General features: G+C 39.8%; 1 protein-coding gene across 6 annotated transcripts in view; it reads left to right on the forward strand.

The window, feature by feature from the left end:
• LOC133557815 (protein shisa-6) overlaps positions 1 to 26,218 on the forward strand; it is a 260,224-nt gene that overhangs the window by 183,519 nt on the left and 50,487 nt on the right. For 4 of the 6 annotated variants that reach the window (XM_061908631.1, XM_061908632.1, XM_061908636.1 and 1 more), the window contains exon 5: positions 1,134 to 1,172. The exons of the other annotated variants lie outside the window; for them this stretch is intronic. In XM_061908631.1, coding sequence (XP_061764615.1) covers positions 1,134 to 1,172 — 39 coding nt within the window. The remainder of the gene's footprint in view (positions 1 to 1,133; positions 1,173 to 26,218) is intronic. 6 annotated transcript variants of the gene reach the window in all.

A 26,218-nucleotide genomic window follows, 5' to 3' on the forward strand; every position in this document is an offset into this window, starting at 1 on the left:
GCATTTTTGGCAGGTGCGACTTATACTCTGGAGCGACTTATACTTCGAAAGATATGGTACATATACAGTGGGGGCAAAGGGATTTGATCCTCTTTATGTATACCCCTTTAATAAGATAAGAACACACCATATTTCTTATTGTAAATGTATTTCCCATGCAGGTTTGAATGGATGTCTTTTATTCACACAGGAAAAAGTACCCAAATAAAAGTGGGGGGATATTTTGTGTGTATCAGAATGCTGAATCAACTATGTATTCCCCTTAATTGAATTTCAATAAATGGATATCATTCATCTTTTTTTTCAGTTTTTTTGTTTTTATATTATGTCTCTTTCTTGTACAATAAACCAGTGGTCCCCAACCACCTAGCCCGTGCCCGGGCCACGGCTCAATTGGTACCGGGCCGCAGAAGAATTTTTTATTAATTAAAAAAAAATGTAATTAAAAAAAAAAAAAAAGATTGTTTTTATTAAATCAACATAAAAAACATGTGATATACTTGCAATAAGTGCACCAACGCAAAAAAAACTCCCTTTTTCATGACAAAAACCTGCCTTTTACATGACAAAGGAAAAAAAAAAAAAAATCCCCCCCCATACCCCCCGCATTGCCGCGGGACCAATTATCAACCGTTGACCGGTCCGCAGCTACAAAAAGGTTGGGGACCACTGCAATAAACCACCCATAGAAATATACATATTTTTTAAGGGGGTGAACCTAAAAAAAAAATGCAAGGGAATTAAATAGTTTCCAAATGTAACTAGGGTGACAAAAGGGCAGAATATTTTTGGGAAATTTCCTGCGGATTTCTGAACAATTTCCATGGAATTTTCAGTTGGGGAACTAAAGAAATATTATGGACAAAGTTTGGAATATTTGGCAATTACTGTAATGGAAATGTTATTGTAATTTGGTATACTAAATACAAAACCTGCCTGTTTTAAGTAAAATATGGTTTAAAGATTTCTATACATTCTACTTAAATTTGTACTGGTAATTCCCATGGAAACTTCCCATTTCTGCTCATTTCTGAATGTTTGTAACTCTTTATGAACATGTTACTGGAAGTGTCTGTTGTATTAAAGTAGAGACGGATGAGCTTGATAAATAACCACTTGGTTCTGTTTTTTAGGAGAAAAACATTGGCCGGTCCGCTCCCAAAGTCACCATGGTAGGGAAGGCTCTTCATTGTCAAAGGGTCACAGTTGTCTCTAATCGCTGATATGTCATTTTTGTGTCTACCATATCAGTGTTGAAGACTAATGAAATGTCATCAGAATTTTTGAAATAGATTTTTTTTACTGTTCAGTGTTTGGAGGCAGCTTTTACCTGACGTTTCAGTTGTAGTGTTTTGCCTCTACCCTGTGTATTTCCCTGTCCTTCTTATATAGAACTCTTTTGCTGTGTGTAGTTTAGTCCTTATACTCTTGTTCAAGGGGTGTACCCGTACATACACTACTTTTAAAAACATTTCAACAACAATCTGCAAACAATTCATAGACATCTTAAATAAATAACCTAGCTAAGTGCATGGTGTTAAAGGTCAAACCGTCATTTATTTTTTGGGCTCCAAAAAATTACCCACAATAGGAAAAGTGTGAATGCTCGAGGTCGACATATTGGAATTATTATTGAGCAAGGCAACAAGAGAAAGACTAGGTGTCCATGCTCACAATGTAGCGGTTAAGGTTATCATTGTCTTCGGACAAGACTTGTTTGCATATTGCCATAATACAAATATATATTGTTAAGTATGTCCTGACGTCAAAATATTTGATTTTCTCGCCGGAAAGCTGTACCCTAAAAGCAAAAGCTTCCAAATGTTACATTTTATTTCCTTGGCTGGATACTGATCAAGAGCATTATTTTAATACATATGATACATTTTACGGAAAAAAGTGTATTTTTGAAGTTTTTAACAAACGTTATAAAAATATTAGTGTTGATGTATGCACTCCATCTAATTGAAGCTTTTCAGAATAGCTATCATTACATTTGTTTCCTCCTCATTCCATAAATGAAATCCTTTACCGCCCTCGTTTCACGCCATGCCAGACCTAAAAAAAAAATCCTACAATAGTTAGACATGAGAAGTGAGCATCAATCACTGATCAATTACCACTTTCCATTCCTTTTTTTTTTTTTTAAATAACGGTAAAATGACCTTGTGTCAAAGGTTTTGTAAATATTTACTAGTTTCTACTTTATACCTCTTAGTATATACAGTGAAAGAAAAATTGTGATTAACAATAGTGTGGAACCCCAGAAAAAAACAAAAAACAATGCAATAGATACAGAACAGACAAAAATCGTTTACCCCAATCATGTTGCAGTTATATAAAAAATATGTGCCAATGGAGAAATACCCACAGTTTGAAAACAGTCTGTTAGGTATCAATTTGACTTTGATGAATCGTTTAAGATCAAGTTGGTTTCGGATGTTGGCCAACAACACATTTGTTTGAAAAAGCATTACAACTTGTGATCTTATCTTTACAAACAATACAATGTACTATGGTGAATCACTTTGCACTTTACTAATTTGACATTGTAATATACAGAATTGCAAATGTATTTACTTAACATTTTGCACTGTTAGTAGTAATATGCATAAATAAAACACTCTCCTTCAACATTGTTAAAGGGGAACATTATCACAATTTCTGAAGGGTTAAAACCAATAACAATCAGTTCCCAGTTGCTTATTTTATTTTTCAACGTCCATCCATCCATCCATCCATCATCTTCCGCTTATCCGAGGTCGGGTGGCGGGGGCAGCAGCCTAAGCAGGGAAACCCAGACTTCCCTATCTCCAGCCACTTCGTCTAGCTCTTCCCGGGGGATCCCGAGGCGTTCCCAGGCCAGACGGGAGACATAGTCTTCCCAACGTGTCCTGGGTCTTCCCCGTGGCCTCCTACCAGCTGGACGTGCCCTAAACACATCCCTAGGGAGGCGTTCGGGTGGCATCCTGACCAGATGCCCGAACAACTTCATCTGGCTCCTCTCGATGTGGAGGAGCAGCGGCTTTACGTTGAGCTCCTCCCGGATGGCAGAGCTTCTCACCCTATCTCTAAGGGAGAGCCCCGCCACCCGGCGGAGGAAACTCATTTCGGCCGCTTGTACCCGTGATCTTATCCTTTCGGTCATGACCCAAAGCTCATGACCATAGGTGAGGATGGGAACGTAGATCGACCGGTAAATTGAGAGCTTTGCCTTCCGGCTCAGCTCCTTCTTCACCACAACGGATCGATACAACGTCCGCATTACTGAAGACGCCGCACCGATCCGCCTGTCGATCTTACGATCCACTCTTCCCCCCACTCGTGAACAAGACTCCTAGGTATTTGAACTCCTCCACTTGGGGCAGGGTCTCCTCCCCAACCCGGAGATGGCACTCCACCCTTTTCCGGGCGAGAACCATAGACTCGGACTTGGAGGTGCTGATTCTCATTCCGGTCGCTTCACACTCGGCTGCGAACCGATCCAGTGAGAGCTGAAGATCCCGGCCAGATGAAGCCATCAGGACTACATCATCTGCAAAAAGCAGAGACCTAATCCCGTGGCCACCAAACCGGAACCCCTCAACGCCTTGGCTGCGCCTAGAAATTCTGTCCATAAAAGTTATGAACAGAATCGGTGACAAAGGACAGCCTTGGCGGAGTCCAACCCTCACTGGAAACGTGTCCGACTTACTGCCAGCAATGCGGACCAAGCTCTGACACTGATCATACAGGGAGCGGACTGCCACAATAAGACAGTCCGATACCCCATACTCTCTGAGCACTCCCCACAGGACTTCCCGAGGGACACGGTCGAATGCCTTCTCCAAGTCCACAAAGCACATGTAGACTGGTTGGGCAAACTCCCATGCACCCTCAAGAACCCTGCCGAGAGTATAGAGCTGGTCCACAGTTCCACGACCAGGACGAAAACCACACTGTTCCTCCTGAATCCGAGGTTCGACTATCCGGCGAAGCCTCCTCTCCAGTACACCTGAATAAACCTTACCGGGAAGGCTGAGGAGTGTGATCCCACGATAGTTGGAACACACCCTCCGGTCCCCCTTCTTAAAGAGAGGGACCACCACCCCGGTCTACCAATCCAGAGGTACCGCCCCTGATGTCCACGCGATGCTGCAGAGTCTTGTCAACCAAGACAGCCCCACAGCATCCAGAGCCTTAAGGAACTCCGGGCGGATCTCATCCACCCCCGGGCCCTTGCCGCCGAGGAGCTTTTTAACTACCTCAGCGACCTCAGCCCCAGAAATAGGAGGGTCCACTACAGATTCCCCAGGCACCGCTTCCTCAAAGAAAGACGTGTTGGTGGGATTGAGGAGGTCTTCGAAGTATTCCCTCCACCGATCCACAACATCCGCAGTCGAAGTCAGCAGAACACCATCCGCACCATACACGGTGTTGATAGTGCACTGCTTCCCCTTCCTGAGGCGCCGTATGGTGGTCCAGAATCGCTTCGAAGCCGTCCGGAAGTCGTTTTCCATGGCTTCCCCGAACTCTTCCCATGTCCGAGTTTTTGCCTCCGCGACCGCTAAAGCTGCACACCGCTTGGCCCGTCGGTACCCGTCCACTGCCTCCGGAGTCCTAAGAGCCAAAAGAACCCGATAGGACTCCTTCTTCAGCTTGACGGCATCCCTCACTGTTGGTGTCCACCAACGGGTTCTGGGATTACCGCCACGACAGGCACCAACAACCTTGCGGCCACAGCTCCAATCAGCCGCCTCGACAATAGAGGTTCGGAACATGGTCCACTCGGACTCAATATCCCGCATCTCCCTCGTGACATGTTCAAAGTTCTCCCGGAGGTGTGAATTGAAACTCTCTCTGACAGGAGACTCTGCCAGACGTTCCCAGCAGGCCCTCACAATGCGCTTGGGCCTGCCAGGTCTGTCCGGCATCCTCCCCCACCATCGCAGCCAACTCACCACCAGGTGGTGATCGGTAGAAAGCTCCGCCCCTCTTCTTCACCCGAGTGTCCAAAACATAAGGCCGCAAATCCGATGACACAACTACAAAGTCGATCATGGAACTGCGGCCTAGGGTGTCCTGGTGCCAAGTGCGCATATGGACACCCTTATGTTTGAAAATGGTGTTTGTTATGGACAATCCGTGACGAGCACAAAAGTCCAATAACAAAACACCACTCGGGTTTAGATCCGGGCGACCATTCTTCCCAATCACGCCTCTCCAGGTTTCACTGTCGTTGCCAATATGAGCGTTGAAGTCTCCCAGTAGGACAAGGGAATGACCCGGAGGAGCACTTTCCAGTACTCCCTCGAGTGTACCCAAAAAGGGTGGGTATTCTGAACTGCTGTTTGGTGCGTAAGCACAAACAACAGTCAGGACCCGTCCCCCCACCCGAAGGCGAAGGGAAGCTACCCTCTCGTCCACTGGGTTGAGGTGAGTCCGACTATATCCAGCCGGAACTTCTCTACCTCGCGCACTAGCTCAGGCTCCTTCCCCCCCAGTGAGGTGACGTTCCACGTCCCAAGAGCTTGCTTCTGTAGCCGAGGATCGGACCGCCAAGTGCCCTGCCTTCGGCTGCCGCCCAGCTCACAATGCACCCGGCCTCTATGGCCCCTCCTATGAGTGGTGAGCCCATTGGAGGGATGACCCACGTTGCCTCTTCGGGCTGTGCCCGGCCAGGCCCCATGGGGACAGGCCCGACCACCAGGCGCTCGCCATCGTGCCCCAACTCCGGGCCTGGCTCCAGAGCGGGGCACCGGTGACCCACGTCCGGGCGAGGGAAATCAGGGTTCTTTTTGTTATAATTCCATAGAAGTCTTTGAGCTGCTCTTTGTCTGATCACTCACCTAGGACCTGTTTGTCTTGGGAGACCCTACCAGGGGGCATGAAAGCCCCCAGACAACATAGCTCCTAGGATCATTGGGACACGCAAACTCCTCTACCACGGTAAGGTAGCAGCTCAGAGAGGAGCTATTTTTCAACATTTTTCTGAAAATTTTACCCACCACGCAATATCCCGAAAAACGGCTTCAAAGTGCCTGATTTTAACCGTCGTTATATCCACCTGTCTATTGTCCTGTGACGTCACTGCGTGAAGCCACCAGATACAAACATGGCGGATAGCACAGAAAGGTATAGCATAGTAGCTCGGATTCAGACTTGGATTTCAGCGGCGCGAGCGATTCAACAGATTACGCATGTATTGATACGGATAATTGGAGTTTGGATGCAGATCGCGAAAACAAAATTGAAGAAAAAACTGAAGCTATTGAGCCATATCACGACAGACAGCGGCACGGGAGGAAGCGCGGACGAATTCGGCGATCGCCTTCTAACCAACGATTGGTATGCGTTTGTTTGGCATTAAATGTGGGTGGAGGGAAAGGCTGGATGCAAATATAGCTACAAATGACGCATAATGATGCAATATGTACATACAGCTAGCCTAAATAGCATGTTAGCATCGATTAGCTTGCAGTCATGCCGTGACCAAATATGTCTGATTAGCACTCTCCACATAAGTCAATAACATCAACAAAACTCACCTTTGTGATTTCGCTGACTTTATCGTTGAAAATGCATCTGCTTTGAGTGTCGCAGGATATCTACACATTCTTGCCATCTCTGTCATAGCATAGCTGTCGTCGGTAAAGTGTGCGGAACAAATGAGGGACTTTCGCATCTTTTGGCCACTAATGCAACGTGAATCCGTCTCTGTTCGTGTTGTTACACCCTCCGACAACACACCGACGAGGCATGATGTCTCCAAGGTACGGGAAAACAGTTGAAAAAACGGAAAATAACAGAGCTGATTTGACTTGGTGCGTGTAATAAGATTGAGAAAATGACGGATTGCTTAATGTTGTGACGTCACGGGTGAAAGGTCATCGCTCGACAGACTATCAATTGTAAGGCGTTTAAATTGCCAAATTCACCCTTTTAGAGTTCGGAAATCAGTTAAAAAAACACATATGGTCTTTTTTCTGCAACATCAAGGTATATATTGACGCTTACATAGGTCTGGTGATAATGTTTCCCTTTAACAAACGACAATTCATATATTGATGTAGGTGTCCTTTTAAAACCACTGTACTTGGTGCAGATGCACTGCTTTTGCATTGGTAATTGCCCCACAGCCCTTACATCAGTTTATACATGCTATACAGCCACGTTAACAAAAGAGTGTCAGATGAAAAAAAAAAACTTACCGGAAACACTTTTAGAAAAACAAACAAACAAAGCAAACACTTAAAATGGGCAAATGTTCAAACCAAGCAAGCAGTGAAAAAGTAATGTATGAATAATTTTGTTAAAAAAACAGTATGTAACTAAGTCAGTGCCTTTTAAGGCTATTGCTCAGCCTCTCCAATGGTACAAGTACCATTTCTCTACTGCACAAGCAACTTGATTATTTAGTAGAAGGATATTTCACATGTTCACATTTACAAAACACATCAAAGTCTCCTCTTGATCAGATCATTCATGTTCACCTTTGACAGGAACAGCTTGAATATTTTTGAAGACATCATCCAAACTATTTTGGAATAATTCAGCATCCAGTGAATACATCTTTTAAGTATATATAAAATGCACTGAGGTGCAATATGTATGAACACATTTTTCAGAAATACACATGCAATATGTACTGTTACACCCCTGAAAGCCTGAGTTAGTTCCACTAATACATTGTTTTTGTGTTTGCCACGTATTCCCCTTGGTGTAAGAGCTGGTTGGGCTTTGTTAGGAAACATCTCACTAACAACCAGGACAGAACATACATACATACTGTAACAATACTGTAATGTTTGTTGCTGCTGACCCACATTGTATTGTTTCATCATGTTGTGCCTTAAACCCCAACTGATCCATTTTCTCTCCTCTGTTCAAATCTCCACTTATATCTGAGCTGCATGTTTTGAACTGTTTCACTGGAGTCTTTTCTGTGTCGTCCACTTCAATGAATGTGCTCTTCAACTGTGCGTCTCAGTGGAGAGGAGGGCTGGACTATGAAGGCATGGATAAGGGCAGTTTTGATGATGTTACTTCTCTTATTTTAAGAAGACATCAGATAAATCTGTGCTTATCCTTGCTCACGATATACAGACCCTCCTCTTTTCCTTCTACCTCTTCCTCGCCTCCGCTCAAAGGAAGTCTGCCGTTCAACAGCCCGCAAATGGAGTCAGTTGGTATGTTATTCAACTGTTGGGAAAAATTTTTGTTTTTTTCATCTATGTAAATATATACTAAAAGCAACATGAATGATGACACTGTTACACTGTTTTTGACTGTTTAAGAAGTGGGTCACCTCAGCCTTAAGGTGTAAGAACATCATAACGCTCTACTTCAATAAATGTTTTGTCTTGTTGCCGTATCACACACTGGGTCACACTCAAACATAGGCGCCAACTTACATTTCTGCCAGTGGGTGCTCTGACGGGCTGTAAATCTGATGCTACATTTCTGAACATGCGCGGTTTTTGCTTGGTGGTGAGAAAAACAATTGCCATCCATTCCACGTGGGTGTTCGGCATTGTCAGTGGATTGGCGCCTATGCACTCAACAATATGGGTTCATTGTGTACCGTACTTGCAACCTGATATGAGGTGTACCTCAACCTTCTGGTCTTGTCCATTTCTGCTCAGACTATCAGGGATCATTTGTCAAGATGGAGAGGCAGGACTATGTCAGTAACAACCTGGGTTGAGGTGTCCTGGGAGCGATCTGCAGTTATGAGGTTAAGGCTGATGCTCTAAATGCAATATAAATGCATAATGATGTCTGAGTAGTGTAGCTGTTGGACCCATTTTAAAATGTGCCTTCTTTGCTTTATTCAGTGGCAGATGGGATATTTAGGTAAATCGAAAAGCAGAGATTTCTGGCAATGTTTTATACGTGTAGCTCATCAGCATTCTCAATTCATCCATTCGTTCATTTGCTTATACAGGTCTAAATTACGGGGTCAACAGTTTCAGGGGGGATGTCCAAACCTTTGGTCTCCGCCCACCTCAAAGGACACTTAGGTGTTCCCAGGTCTAGCTGACATAATCCCTCCAACATGTTCTAAATCTAACCCAGTGCTTCTGAAATATTTTCTACTACCCCAGCTCCGCGGAAGAAGAAAATGTTTTGCGTCACACCCACTGTAAATAGTATAATTTGTCCAGAAAATTGTTATAAGCATACCTCGGCATAACATTGCCACCTTATTAACATTAAAGGAAACAGCTTACACATTATTCCGAGTCTCCATGGTGGTTAAGTGAACCCAAAAGAAAGCGTTCCCCGAGGTCCCTCCCTCTAACTTGGGGCCACCTGTCGGTTGGGTGTGCCTGGAATACTATCATCGAGGCATTTAGAAGGCATTCAAACTTGATGCCAGAGCCACATGAACTAGCCCTTTACTCTGAGTTCCTCCTGGATGACCGACCTCCTCACACTGGTCAGCATGCTGTGCTAGGGACAGGAATCACGAGGTAGAAACTACTTCCAGCCATGAGCCCAAAGCTTTTTCCCTTACAAATTGAGGCTATTATGACTGTTAACATTCAGCGGTTCAATGTGAACCCTCTTTCTCAGTTGTTAAATGTCAAGTCCTTGGTGGATTCGCTTCCCTTTGCTGCAAAAGGAGGCTGCGGGTCTGCTGGTTTCACTGGGCTGTCAACAGAACCAGTGGGACACACACTCAGCACGGCATTCACGCTTTTGCACAAAATATTCAGACACACACAATGGACTCAGTAACCCATCCTCCACTTCTTCCTCTGGGCTATTCAGAACTCCCAACTGCTCCGCCTGGCAGAGCTAATGGGATGGCAGGGCTGCTGGTTGGATAGAGGGATGCTGTGAAGTGAGTGCAATGGAGAGTTGAGGATATTCTCTGATTTGATCTGTGGTGAGTTTTGAAGAGTCAAAGGCTAGAAGGCTGTGGTAACTGGCCCATGTTGTTCTCTTTTTATACCCCAGTGTCAACAAATCCTGCATCTGCCACCAACCTTACTTTTGTTATACTACTCATATATTTTCTTAATAGCTCTGCTGAGGGGAGGCCAACTTTTTTGTGTGTGTGATATTTCGTAAAATGAAGGCGTGGTGCATGTGATTTACCAACCCTGCATGGAAAATTCAAAAATGATGCAGACCGCATTATTCAAAATAGGATTTTGTGTGTAGTATACGGGGCATCACTACGGAAAGAGTCAATCATTCACTGCACGTTCGTGTAGTCATGCTCCTACCTGTCATGTTTAGCTATGTTTTTAAACTACCACTTTTTATGGGCAATTTCGACAGTCCAAAGTGCAGCTACATTGAGAACACATTTTTTTGGAAGGTGTGCTCATGGGAATGACGCTGCACTTATGTGCTCATACAGCAAAAATGCATACTTTAAGACCTTTTTATCAAATAGGAGATATGTTAATATATATGTGAACACTATGTGAAAAAAGGAACGACATTGAAAAAAACACTACATTAGACTTAGACTTAGACAAAGTTTATTGATCCACAAGGGAAATTGTTCCACACAGTAGATCAGTTACAAAGGATGAAAAGTGTAAGGATGAAAATGATAATGCAGTTATAAACTCAACTAAAAATGTACTGCAGTAGCAATGTAAAATATAACATATATGTAATATGTACATACGTATTATATATACTCTATATAATATATACTATGTTAAATTATTATATTATATTATATTTGTATATAATACATACAATATATAACAAATCCCAATTACCATGTACAATATTACAGTATATGTAACAGCTGCAGCAAAAAAAAAAGGGCAGCATAAAATAAAGAGTACATTCAGCAGCAAATATACATTATAAACAAAGAGAGGTAGCTAACTTAGAAATGGTCAGGTAATAAACACATATCTATTGCCGTATGGTGAGTGATTATACAGCTGGAAGGAGTGTGGAATGAAGGAGTTCTTGAATCTAACACTGTGGGAACAAAGCTGAAGGAGCCTGTTGGACTATGAGCTCCGCTGTCCCTCAATTGTCTGGTAGAGTGGGTGGCCAGGATTGTCTATGATGGCGAGCAGTTTGTCCTGTGTCCTATTGTCCCTCACTGACACAAACGCCTCCAACTGTGTGCCAAAAGTTTGGCCGGCATTCCGGATCAGTTTTTCAATATGGTTGAAGTCCCTTTTGCTGGTGCTGCTCTCCCAACAAACCACTGCAAAGTATAGGGCACAGGCCACAACAGCTTGCTGCACACATTAACAGACCTAAACTTCCTCAGGAAAAAGAGTCTGCTCATGTCCTTGTATGCAACTTTGCTGTTGTCATTCCAGTCCAGTCTGCTGTTCAAGTGGACTCCCAGATACTTGTACTGCCCAACTCCTGCCACCTCACGGCCCTGGATCTGAAATGAAAGCAAAACATCAATTAAATTTGTTCCAATCAGCCCCTTAAGTTACCCAGTATTTAGTATGACATTATAAAAGGGTGTTGCTGAATAGACGATACGTCTATTTTTTTTATGTCATTCCAATTATGTTGACATGCACACTTAGGGCAGTGGATTATTTTCCGTCCGTTGTCTGTCTTTGCAGCGGCTCCACTGAGCCTGTATGTGTAACAGTCAGTTTGCACAAAGAGTCGCGATCAAAAGTTTACATACACTTGTAAAACACATAATGTCATGGCTGTCTTGAGTTTCCAATCATTTCTACAACTCTTATTTTCTTGTGATAGAGTGATTGGAGCACATACTTGTTGGTCACAAAAAAGATTCATGAAGTTTGGTTTCTTTTATGAATTTATTATGGGTCACTGAAAATGTGACCAAAACTGCTGGGTCAAAAGTATACATACAGGAATGTTCATATTTGGTTACATGTCCCTTGGAAAGTTTCACTGCAATAAAGCACTTTTGGTAGCCATCCACAAACTTCTGGTAAGCTTCTGCTGGAATTTTTGACCACTCTTCTTGACAAAAGTGGTGCAGTCCAGCTAAATGTGTTGGTTTTCTGGCATGGACTTGTTTCTTTAGCATTGTCCACACTTTTAAGTCAGGACTTTGGGAAGGCCATTTTAATAACTTAATTCTAGCCTCATTTAGCCATTCCTCGACCATTGTTGGCGTGCTTTTGGGGTCATGGTCCTGTTGGAACACCCAACTGCGCCCAAGACCCAACCTCCGGGCTGATGATTTTAGGTTGTACTGAAGAATTTGGAGATAATTCTCCCTTTTCCTTGTCTCATTTAAAGCACAAGTTCCATTGGCAGCAAAAAAGACCCAGAGCATAATACTACCACCACCATGCTTGACAGTAGGGATGGGGTTCCTGGGATTAAATCAGGCTGTGTGTGCTAAACAATTATACTTGCATTTTTTTCTCCCAGAATTGTGAATGTTCTGACGACCAGCAAATATTTTGCATATTGCATATAGACGCAAAATGGATTGCATGCCTAATTCTTATTTTCACGTGTTTTTGTACACGCAGACATTTAGTAAATTAGGGCCCTATGCGTTATGTAGCAGTTACCATAGCAACACAAATGCAACCACAATGCCATCTGTTACTGTGGCAGTGAAATATTAACATTTGTCGCAATCATCCCAATAATTATCAATATCATAGACAGACTTGTGGCTATGACGCTGATGGTAGTATCTGCATGGATTGCTTTGCTTTCATCTGACTGTGTGCGGTCGCCAGAAAAAAACTTTACACCCACACTTTAGAAAAATCCACACAAAACCCTGCAGAATAGAATGTAATAGCTGATTGTTTGAATACAAATTCCCAGATCAATGTTTTGCTGGTTACCACAAAAGCTTCAGGCGTGACGTGGTAATCGATTGCGCAAATGCTTTGTTAACCTTGGCACAAGGCTAAAAGGTGTTTGTCAGCCCTGGGTGCCGTCACTGCGATGTGCAACAAAACACCACACCAAATGTCACATTACTGACTCACTTGTGTGCCATCTGGATAGCAATATGCAAATTTGGCGTGAGTAATCATAGTGCGACGCTATCCAGTGCAACACCAACCCGGCGCCCTACTGTCGTGATTGGTTTACAGTTATTACAGCCTCGCATTTGACTGACACGTCTAAAAACCCACAGCTCCATCCCGAGTAAAGTGATATGAATTTAGATGGGGACCCTCTTAAACCCAACAATCTGTAAAGCATGTCAATCACCATTAATCAGCTGTATGATTAAACCATGGCAGTGCGATATACGATGATGACGATAATAAGTAACCAATGGACACCCTGCCTTCACTTATAATCTGGGTTGTTGACACAAGGGACAAAGGTTATTTTAAAAATGTCAGCTTAAGGAGGCAAAGAAGGTGACAGTATTTTGGCTTGTAGAGGTCAGGGGTTCTACAGGCACTCTTCTGGAAAACATCGAATTAGTCTTCAAATTAGAGGATGTCGCAAAATGGCTGCCCAGGCTCCTAATGAGCCAAGTTTCGTCTCCTTTTCAGCTCAATCCTTTTTTTCGTATAGTACTGTATTAGAATGTGGAATTTCATGAGAGATATAAACGTAAAATGCCCTATATTATAATATTTAGAAACTGTGGTCAGTAGGCTACATTTATTTTGGAATGCATCATACCCTGTAGATGTACTGCTTTAAGTGCATGGGTTAAGTTAGTATTAGCTCTGAAGTAGCGTCTTCACTGCCTGAATATGAAATTTGAGATACCTAATGGTTAAATACTTGGTTCTTTGTGAGAATGCTGACCATACACACACGTATGTTATTCTGCACCAAAATTTCAATTCAATTTATCATTACCTTCGTCAATGAGGTATATATTTGTTGCCGTTGGTTCGTCTGTCTGTCTGTCAGTTGGCAAAATAACTCAAAAAGGTACAGGTAGATTTTAATGGAACTTTCAGGAAATGTTCAAAATGAGATAAGGAACAACTGATTAGATTTTGGGCCTGATCCAAATTGATTCTACTTTGTTTCCTTATGTTTATGTTACTCTTGTGAGTTTATAATTGCTGCTCTGCCGAAAAAAAGATAGTGGAGGCCGACACAAGTCTTTCATTTCAATGTAGATATCGCAAAAGGTTACAGGCAGATTTTCATCTAATTTTCAGGAAACTTCTTAAATCAGATAAGGTACAAGTCATTATTTTGGGGATGATTATGTATAATTTGTTACCTTGTTTCAACTTCACAGAAGCTTCAACTTCTGTCTACCGTATTTTTCGGAGTATAAGTCGCTCCGGAGTATAAGTCGCACCTACCGAAAATGCATAATAAAGAAGGAAAAAAAGATATAAGTCGCACTGGAGTATAAGTCGCATTTTCGGGGGAAATGTATTTAATAAAACCCAACACCAAGTATAGACATTTGAAAGGCAATTTAAAATAAAAAAAGAATAGTGAACAACAGGCTGAATAAGTGTACGTTATATGACGCATAAATAACCAACTGAGAAGGTGCCTGGTATGTTAACGTAACATATTATGGTAAGAGTCATTCAAATAACTATAACATATAGAACATATAGAACAAATTTTACCAAAAATCTGTCACTCCTAAATGCTAAATCCGATGAAATCATATACGTCTAGTCTCTTACGTGAATGAGCTAAATAATATTATTTGATATTTTACAGCAATGTATTAATAATTTCACACATAAGTCGCTCCTGAGTATAAGTCGCACCTCCGGCCAAACTATGAAAAAAACTGACTTATAGTCCGAAAAATACGGTATATGTTTGTGGCACTGCCTCCCCCCACAGAAACAAAGACCGTGGATGGCTGAGAAGTGGCTTCACTTTTTTTCTATCATTCACTGCGCTAGAGAGTTAAAAAAGTTTGGGACACATTTGGATTCAACCTTCAAAAGATTTCAGAAATGGGGTTCATGAGAAATGGGGTTTATGAGAAAGGACGCAAAAGAAAAAGGCTCCGCTTTTGCTACCGGAGTTTTTGTTTATTCTGAAGATTTTGACCACTGATTTGCGATCACAGCCACAGGAGAGTAACCTGGCATCCTTGACCTCATTTTGGTCAGTTGTGAGGCACTGATACGCTGAAATAAGGCGAGTTGGATGAGACGTTTGCCTCAAGCCATTGGCGCCTTACCGCAGCACAAAGCGGTTGCCTAGCAACCAAACACTACGGCGAGTTTACAGCTGTTTTAAAGTGCTTCCAACGTCGCAGAGTGTTATAAGTTGACAGACTAACACCTCAAATTGATCTGTGAACAACACAAGGTACGCATTGTTGGAACAACCAAGTTAAAAGTGCTGCAAGTTGCTAAAGTAACTGCCGTTTAAGACACAAGAGGCACTGACGTTATCGATCTGCCGCTATGCCAAAAGCTAAAGGGAAGACTGAAAGCCCAAAACCTTCTGTGTCAGCCGACACAGGACACAACTGGGCCCAAGATTTGAGACTGGACACAGGACATGATGGGGAACAAGGAGTACTACTAAAAATACTCCATGAAATGAAAGAAGAAATTAAAGAAATAAAAAAAGATCTGAAAAAAGCAATTGAAGAACACAAACAAGATGTGAAAAGTCTGCAGCAAAATATTGAAAGTCTGCAAACTCAAATCAGCACCAGAAAAAATGAAGTCTCTGGTATGTGCCAACAATTGAAGACCTTTCAAGAAGATATGCACCACCAAATGAAGACCCTTCAAGAAGACAACTACATGCTGTGGAATATCATAGATGAAATGGAGCAAGATAAACGAATGAATGATATCATCGTGACAGGGCACCGAGTTAAACCAAGATCTTATGCGAAAGCTGTGAATAATGAAGGTGAACCAGATGAAATGGATCTTGTCTCGGCAGAACAGCAAGTGGTCAACTTCCTGCAATCAAAGGAAATTGAAATCGACATTAATACCATCGAAACATGCATCCCACTGAACAGAAGAGACAACAACGCCACTCCAGTCGTGCTCGTAAAATTTGTAAACATAAAATCTAAAATGGCATTGCTGAGACAGGGAAAGAAGCTGAAGGGAACAAATGTGTACATGAATGAGCATCTCACTAAACGTAATGCTGGAATCGCCAAGAAAACACGCGACTTGAGAAAGCAGGGAAAAATCCAGGGAACTTGGAGCGCCAACTGTAAAATCTACATCAACTTGAATGGAGGTCCAGAAGCAAGAGTAATTGTTGTCAATGACATCAAAGACCTGGACAAATTTTAAGTTTACACAGCTTCCACAACAACAATGATAATGGACTCTGACAGAAAACAAGCACCTAAATTCAACATCAACACTACTGCACTGCAAGGGACGACTAAAAAAGAAGACTTAGATTCAGTACTGCATCTACCTACACTTATAGAGATTATTGAAACGACATCAAAGATTGTTGAGCAAGGAACTATGGAACTACAAAACTTCTGCAACAAAGAGCACAAAAACCAGGATTTGGAAAACGATATAGATCCAGATACAATTTTTTTTTCCCACATTAGTAATAATTGTTTTTATTACACAGATGAGCAATATAATAGCAACATTAAAAGTGACAACAAATTGTCAATTATTCATTTGAATAGCAGAAGCTTGTATGCAAACTGCAACAACATTAAGAAGTTTTTGGAACACATCAACGAACCCTTCAAAGTGATCGCCATCACAGAAACATGGATTGATGATAAGAAAGGAATAGATTTTGATCTGGAAGGATATGAACTAAACTATATTAACAGAACCAACAAAAATGGAGGAGTAGCTGTGTATGTGATGAAGAACCTGAACTACAAAGTGGTAAAAAACATGTCATTTGCTATATATAATATCTTAGAATGTATTACCATTGAAATATGTCAGGAAAATAGCAAAAACATAGTAATTAGTTGTATATACCGATCACCTAAGTCAAGTATAGAAACATTTGAAGAATGGATCAAGGCAACTTACATGGACAATGGTAAAAAAATAATTTTCTTATGCGGTGACTTTAATATTGACTTATTAAACCCTAACAAGCAAAAGTTTATTGATGACTTCATTGATACAATGTACAGTATCAGTTTATATCCTAAAATCACAAAGCCAAGCAGAATCACAGGACACTGTGCCACGCTTATTGATAATATTTTTACTAGGGCTGGGCAACGATTAAAAATTTAATCTAAGTTAATCGCACTATTTCTCTGATTCATCGCAATTAACTGCATTGTATACGCAAAGCCCAATAATGAATTAAAAAGTAGTGTGTAGTGCACCTTTATTGGAATATTCCCCCACATGAAAAAAAGCGCCAAAACATTTGTTGTGCAAACACAATTTAAATCAGTCCTTGTTAAACAATCGCAGTTAAATAGCATATTTTATGAAAAATCAACTCAAAAAATGTAAATACAAACATTTAAGCTTATTACTACCACTGCCAGGGTATTTAAGTTATCCTGTTTGTTATGGAAAATAAATATAATCTATATACAAATCTCTGAGCCACAATCATAACATCTGAACAGGCAATTTCTGAGGTAACAGCGGAAACATTTTTTTTATCAGGGATCTAATGTTTAAAAAAAACTATATTATAGGTAGTGGGCTGTTTTAGGGAATTTTTGATCAAATTATCCGTAGTAACAATATTAATAATGTTGTGTTTATTCTGCGTAGTGCACTTAAAATAATTATGACCATATCTAGGAATTGATATGATGGGAATTTTCCGATTGTTTGCTTGGTGCTTTGATAAACTGAACGCATCATATACATGGTACTATATTGTGATGTTATGAGCCAGGGAAAAAAAGAACTACCCTACCCAGCATGCAACAGGAGTGACGAGCATGCGCAGTAGCCCGGTATAGGTTGTGTTGCCATGACGGCATCTTGTATGTTGTGATATGCACGCTCTGAGAGTAAACGTTAAGAACTCAGCCAACACTCCGCGTCTGCATTATTCATAAACAGACAGACAACACATATACTCCGCTGCTTCACAGGCCGCTGGATGTAGCCAGCAAAGTATTCCCATGCTATCTAGCCGGTCTAGCAAGCACGCGTCATTCAGTCCAAAACGGCCCGATCTATCCACATCCAGAATTGTCTGGCGGTCGAAAGTGATCCCGGAGTGACCACGCTGTAAGCCAGCCATGAAATTTGCAGAATTGTCCGGTATTTTTGCCAAATGTTCCATCTTTACCAAGAGCCCCTCGACGCCGAAGCCCGTCCGGGCCATCTTGTTAAGAAAAGGCGTTAACAAAATAAAAGCATGTAAACAACATACGCAAATGTGCGATAAAATAATTGTCGGCGTTAATAGATTGATGAGTTAACTCGTAATTAACGCATTAATTTGCCCACCCCTAATTTTTACTAATGATTTTGATAATAACACTACAAGTGGTTTACTTATAACCGACGTTAGTGATCATCTGCAAGTTTTTACAATATATGATGGAAACTGCAAAAAGAACACGGAAGACAAAAGGACATTTCAAAGACTGTGCACAGAGAAGAGGATGATTGCTTTCAAAATGGAGCTACAAAAGCAAGATTGGGACAATGTGTACAATGAAGAAGAGGTTGATGAAGCATAGGAACATTTCTTAAACAAGTTCATAATACTTTATGACAAACATTGTCAATGGAGACAACTCAGTAGTAAACAGAGAAAGAATAATCAACCATGGATGACAAAAGGATTAAAAAATGCTTGTAAGAAGAAGAATACGCTATATAGAAAATTTATAGTACAAAGAACTACAGAGGCAGAAGTTAAGTACAAAAAGTATAAAAACGAGTTAACAAACATACTACGATCATGTAGAAAAGAATATTACAGTGAATTATTGGACAGGAAGAAAAATAATATGAGAGCAACATGGGGCATTCTCAATAGCATTGCTAAAAATGGAACTAAGAGGGATTACCCCCATTACTTAGACGGAAATAAACATAATGACAACATAAAGGAAGTAGTTGAAAGCTTTAAAAACTACTTTGTAAATATTGGACCAAAATTGGAAGAAAGGATTCCAGACCCAGTTTCAATTAAGGACTATTATGATACCATAGAGCGAAATCCCAACTCCATGTTCCTCAGTAATGTGACACAGGAGGAAATAGTTAAAATTGTGAAAAAATGTAAATCAAAGACTTCAACTGATTGTAATGGAATTGATATGGATACGATAAAAAAGGTGATTGATGAGATCTCAGGACCATTAATGTATATTAGTAACCTATCATTTCAAACAGGTACATTTCCAAACAAAAGGAAAATAGCTAAAGTTGCACCAAGTTATAAGACTGGTGATAAACATCTATTTACAAATTATAGACCTGTTTCTTTACTTCCACAATTTTCTAAAATCATTGAAAAACTGTTCAATAACAGATTAGAGAGTTTCATAAATAGATATAGAATACTCGAAGAGAACCAATATGGATACAGAGCTAATGTTTCAACTGCAATGGCTTTAATTGAAATCACAGAAGAAATTACCACTGCAATAGATAGTAAAAAATATGCGGCAGCAGTGTATATGGATCTAACAAAAGCATTTGACACAATTAATCACAATATTTTAATAAAAAAACTGGAACGATATGGCATCAGAGGGTTAGTCTTAAATTGGATAAGAATTTATCTAACGAACAGGAAACAATACTCTAAGCTAGGCGAACACACTTCTACAATGCTAAATATATCCTGTGGTGTACCTCAGGGATCAATACTAGGACCTAAATTATTCAATCTCTATATAAATGACATTTGTAAAGTTACAAGAGATTTAAAGTTAGTATTATTTGCGGATGATACAACAGCGTTTTGTTCAGGAGAGAACACCCAGTGGATAATACAAATGATAACAGAAGAAATTAACAAATTAAAAAAATGGTTCGAAAAAAACAGACTATCATTGAATCACAGTAAAACTAAAATAATGCTGTTTGGTAACAGTAGAAAAGAAAGTCAAACACAAATACAAATAGACGGAATGGAAATTGAAAGAGTAAATGAAACCAAATTTCTAGGTATAATGATTGATGATAAATTGAACTGGAAATCTCATGTAAAAATATACAACATAAAGTATCAAGAAATACATCAATAATGAATAAAGCCAAATATGTTCTAGACCAAAAATCACTTTATATTCTCTACTGCTCACTAGTGTTACCATATCTGAGTTACTGTGTAGAAACATGGGGAAATAATTAAAAAAGTACACTTCATTCACTAACAGTGTTACAAAAAAGATCAGTTAGAATAATACATAATGTTGGATATAGAGAACATACAAACCCTTTATTTATTGAATCAAAGATACTGAAATTCCACGACATAGTGGAATTCCAAACAGCTAAGATTATACACAAAGCAAACTATAACCTGCTTCCCAAGAATATACAACAATTCTTCTCAACAAAAGAAGAGAAATATAATCTTAGAGAAAAATGTAATTTAAAACATTTGTATGCATGTACAACACTTAAGACCTTCAGTATATCAGTATGTGGAATTAAATTATGGAATGGATCAAGTAAAGCAATCAAACAATGTAATAATATGATCCACTTCAAGAAACTCTTCAAACTGGAAGTGTTTACAAAGTACAAAAATGAAGAACCAAAATAAACATTCTGATTTTACTCACTCATTCATTCTCAAAATAATCTGACTTATCTCCTCGTATGGAATAAAACTTACTTCACCAATTATTTATTTATTTATTTATTTGTATTGTGATTACTTATTACTTATGGAGTATACATTGTGAATACATTGAGAACAGGAAGTGAACAAAAGTTTTAGCAACTGTTATGTAAAGAAAATAATAAGCTCTGCTTCTTCCTACTCCTTTTCGAACATGTTGAAAAGAGAAACTGGAAATTGTGATGTATCATGTTGTATGCTTGCGTGTTGGAAATAAACTCAAACTCAAGGCAAAGTGATTACCATGAATTGATTTAAGTTGAGAAACTCATTCGGGTGTTACCATTTAGTGGTCAATTGTACGGATTATGTACTGTACTGTACAATCTACTAATAAAAGTTTCAATCAATCAATCAGGATTCAGAACTTTTTTTACTTTGGGGAGGTCAGACGTCCTAGCTCTCTGAAGGCTTTTTTAGTTATGGTTTGATGCTGAACTGCTTCTACAGTTTTCATATGATTCATACCATTCTAAAATTCAAACCTTCAGTTTATTTAGATCACAACGGCTATCCAAAATCCAGAGTTTTCCCTGACACAGCTCTGACTCCCAGCCTCAAACTTTCAGGTTCACAGATGAAATTTTAAGACATAGATGACCAGACTAAGAATATTGCTGCAAACAATACAATACAATTAGATATCAGAGGTTTACAATTAAAAAAAGGTCAAAAATTAAATATATAGACAATATACAAGCACAGAATAATAACGATAAAATATTTTATTGATGATATGAAGAAGTTAAAAGATGAACTGAAGATTAGTGGAGAGGAAAGCACGGTCGTTAGACAGGAGTTGAAGGTCCTACAAAAGAACAAATGCAGCATTGCACAAATAGTTGAATGCTAAGGTATAAATTAACACCAATCTAGAGAATATCAGTGTTCTGTAGAATATCAAAGAGCAGATGAATCAGTATACACAACAGATAATTATCATCTAGCAGGGCTGCGCATCACTCCCAGATCCGACACCAGAGGACTTGACAACAGAGGAGAACCAGATGAAATGGATGCTGCCTAAGCGGAGCAACAAGAGGCCAACTGTCTGCAATCAAAGGATGTTGATTTCAATATTAACACCATCAACACACGTGCATCCCACTGAATAGAAGAAACAACACCACCACGCCAGGAAATCAAAAATTGCATTGCTGAAAAAGGGAAAGAAGCTGAAGGGTACACATGTGTACTTGAATGATCACTGCACGAAACACATTACTAACCTTGCTAAGAAAGCCCAAAAGATTTAGGAAGAAAGGGAAAATTCACGAAACTTTGGAGAGCCAACTGTATATTCTATATTAGCCTGAATCAAGGACGACAAGCAATAGTAATTGTTGTTAGAGACAACAAGAATGGAGTCTGATGGAAAACAAACATCTATATTCAACATCAACACTATTAGGTTCCAAGGGATAATTGAACAAGAAGACCTGGATTCAGGAGCACATTCTTCTAAACTCATTGACATTCATAAGGCAACACAAAAGATTGCTGAACAAGAAAATATGGAACTGAAAACCTTCTACAACATACACCATAGAAGTCCGGAATTGGAGAATAATATAGATCCATTTTTTTCCTCCCACATTAGGAATAATTGATTTTATTATACAGACAAACATTTTAATAGCAACATTAAATCTGAAAACAAACTTTCAGTTATTAATTTCAACAGCAGATGGTTGTATGCAAACTACAACAACATGAAACATTTTAGGAGCAATTCAACAAACCCTCCAGAGTGATCACTATCTCAGAAACATGGATCAATGCTAAACAAAAACAACAGATTTTGATTTGAAAGGATATGAAGTAAGTAACATCAATAAAACCAACAAGAATGAAGGAGTATTAGCTGTGTATGTGATAAGGAACTTGAAAATGTATATATATATGATCAATATGTTTTTTTCTTTTTACATGACATTATAATAGTTATACAGTACATTCTCAGGTGTTATCACTTAATCCCGTCCTCAAACATTTTATATATATATATATATATATATATAATGTTTGAGGACATTATATGTATATATATATATATATATATATATATATATATCCATCCATCCATCCATTTTCTACCGCTTATTCCCTTTTGGGGTCGCGGGGGGCGCTGGCGCCTATCTCAGCTACAGTCGGGCGGAAGGCTGGGTACACCCTGGACAAGTCGCCACCTCATCGCAGGGCCAACACAGATACACAGACAACGTTCACACACACATTCACACACTAGAGCCAATTTAGTGTTGCCAATCAACCTATCCCCAGGTGCATGTCTTTGGAGGTGGGAGGAAGCCGGAGTACCCGGAGGGAACCCACGCATTCACGGGGAGGACATGCAAACTCCACACAGAAAGATGCCGAGCCTGGATTTGAACCCAGGACTGCAGGACCTTCGTATTGTGAGGCAGACGCACTAACCCCTCTGCCACCGTGAAGCCTATATATATATATATATATATATATATATATATATATATATATATATATATATATATATATATATATATATATATATATATATATATATATATATATAATGTTTGAGGAAGGGATTAAGTGATAACGCCAGAGAATGTACTATATATATTAAAAGACGCTCAAGATTGCACACTATAAGGCTAAAAAACAGAACAACGCCAACGGCTGGAATCGCTTCAATTGCTTCAATTAATAAAAAAGATATTTCCTGCATTGAACTTGCTGCGCTTCTGACTCTGTAATGTTTACATAAAACCACGTCAAAAGTATCGTGCCACGTTACATCAGAACACTGATCATCACACATCCCTGGTGTGAAGGATTCCATCACAGTACGTTGAATTTCAGCGGCAGTTTGTTTGTTGTTGCAGATATGTCCGCCTCTTAAAGAGTTGCATTTCTTGCCTGGAAGCCTCGTTTTCAGATGCAGAAATTAGTTTGTTGTACTTCTGCTTTTTTTAAACAAACCTTGCAGTGTGCAGTCGTTTGTCCCACGCCGGTATCGAAAAAACCTAACTACCGACAACACATTTGTTTTCTTCGAAACAAACACCTCGCTCTCATCAGCTTTAGCCAAGTTTTTTTTTTTTTTTTGCCAGGTGTGCCGATAAGTTAAGGAGTGCAAGTTATGGAAGCTCGTAGGAGCAAAAAATATGGTAGAGCAAGAGGAGAAAAAAAAATATTTTTGATTTTTTTATATGGTCTGCAACAAAAAACTTGGATATATCAATAACGTTGCTATATCGCCCAGGCTTACTTAGGTCCATAAACACTGCAGATGCACATTGTTTATTAAGGATGTAGGGGAAAAGTATATAAAGTTAAAGTAAAGTACCACTGATAGTCACACACACACTAGGTGTGGTGAAATTACCCTCTGCATTTGACTCATCACCCCTGGGAGGTGAGGAGAGCAGTGAGCTGTGGTGGCTGCGCTCGGGAATCATTTTGTTGATTTAACCCCCAATTCCAACCCTTGATACTGAGTGCCAAGAGGGAGGTAATGGGTCCCATTTTCATAGTCTTTGGTATGACTCAAGCGGGGTTTGAACTCACGACCTACCAATCTCAGGGTGGACACTCTAACACTGTAAAAGTTTTGTCCAATTCGCGGTGGGCAGTCTGAAAATATACTACATCTCACAAAAGCTTCAGTATGTATTTGGACTGGCAAGATAGGGCCGTGGAATGTTGTGAGGATTGAAAAAGAGGATGCATTCGAGAGAAGTGTGTTCGTAGTCGATAAGAGGATTTTTTTTTTTTTTATTATTTGGACATTTCCTCAAAATCTTTCTTTAACTTTTTGAATGGTGTTGCTTACAAACAGACACAACAAACCCTGGCAAAAACATTATAAATGTAACAACCATAAAAGTTGAAAGACACAAAATTGTACATTGTTGTTTTACAATTGTTACATTGTCACTTTGAAGACACTTACAAGTAAGTTTAGTTGTTTTTTTGTATGTATTTGTTTGTTCTGCACTATTCCTTTCACTTATACACACGCATGTTAGTGTAATGATCCGTGGTCCGGATCATGTTTTGTTTAGTTATGTTCTGTTAGTTGCGGACTCCCTTAGTTCCTGTTTTGTGCACCCTTGCATGTTTTGACGGCAGATTACACTCACCTGCCTCTGGTAAGTGTTCTGGACATTCGCCTGTTGCCTGGGCACTAATCAGAGAGGTATTTAGTCTATGTCCTGGCTTCACTCGGCCTGGTGGTCTTGTTTGCTCCCATGCAACAAGTTATGCTCTTGTTTACGCTCCTAGTCTTTATTTTAGTTCAAACATCTTTTGGCTACCCTTTTGTTTTCCGTGCACTGCGCAGCATATTTTGTCTGCTAATAGAAAAAAATAATGTCTTCTCACCTGCAAAACGCTTCTTGACATCCCTCTGCATCTTGAAAAGACGACCTTGGGCATCACAATGCCCCCCGCACATAGCAATTAGTTAGTATAGTAACAATAAAATATATTAGAACACGTGAGCATTATGTTTGTGTTCAATTTTAGTAAGTGTGTTTGTCCTAAACATACCTGTCACTTCATTTTACACAATATGCCAGTTTTACCAGGCCTTTTTTTAACAATACCACAATAATATCATACTGTGGTCTTAATACTGTAAGATTTTTATATATTTACATTTCTATTCTTTACCATGTTTTATATTAGTAATTTTTTGCTGAATTTCCCCCAGGGATCATAAAGTGCTTTCTATTCTATTCTATTCTATTCTTCCGTTATTTCGATTAATACCATCGTTGACGAAATGTATCCTTTATTGGTTCTCCGAACATTATTGAAAAAGCCAAGTAGCAAAAGCAGAGCTTTCTTCTTTGCGTGCTGTTGACAGAAAGTGGCGTTTGCCCTATGCACAGAGAAAACTATGACTGCTTTTAAGAATGATAGAGAATAACATTGGGACAATGTGTACAGTGAAAATCATGTTGATGATGCACATGGTAATGTTTTTAATACTTTCAGGATGCTTAATGACCAATATTGTCTTTTGAAACAACCTATTAAGAAGTCAACAATGGATGACTAAGGGACAGAAAAATGCTTGTAACTACAAAAATACATTATATAAAACATCTATAATAAATAGATCTATAGAGACAAAAAAGTACAAAACTTATAAGAAAAAGCTAACCAGCCTTTTACGAAAATGTTGGAAAGTATATTACAGTCACGTATTAGACAGGAACAAACATAAAACATGGGGGTATCTTAAATAGCATCATTTATAATGGTGCTCAGAAAAATTACTCTGAATAGTGAAGTGAATTATATTTATATAGCGCTTTTCTCTAGTGACTCAAAGCACTTTACATAGTGAAACCCAATATCTAAGTTACATTTAAACCAGTGTGGGTGGCACTGGGAGCAGGTGGGTAAAGTGTCTTGCCCAAGGACACAACGGCAGTGACTAGGATGGCGGAAGCGGGAATCGAACCTGCAACCCTCAAGTTGCTGACACGGCCGCTCTACCAACCGAGCTATGCCGCCCCAATACTTCTAACGGTAACATAAAAAATTACTATATGAACAAAGTTGTTAAAAGCTGTAA

Source organism: Nerophis ophidion, linkage group LG08 (assembly GCF_033978795.1).
Source record: "Nerophis ophidion isolate RoL-2023_Sa linkage group LG08, RoL_Noph_v1.0, whole genome shotgun sequence".
Classification (NCBI taxonomy): Eukaryota; Metazoa; Chordata; class Actinopteri; order Syngnathiformes; family Syngnathidae; genus Nerophis; species Nerophis ophidion.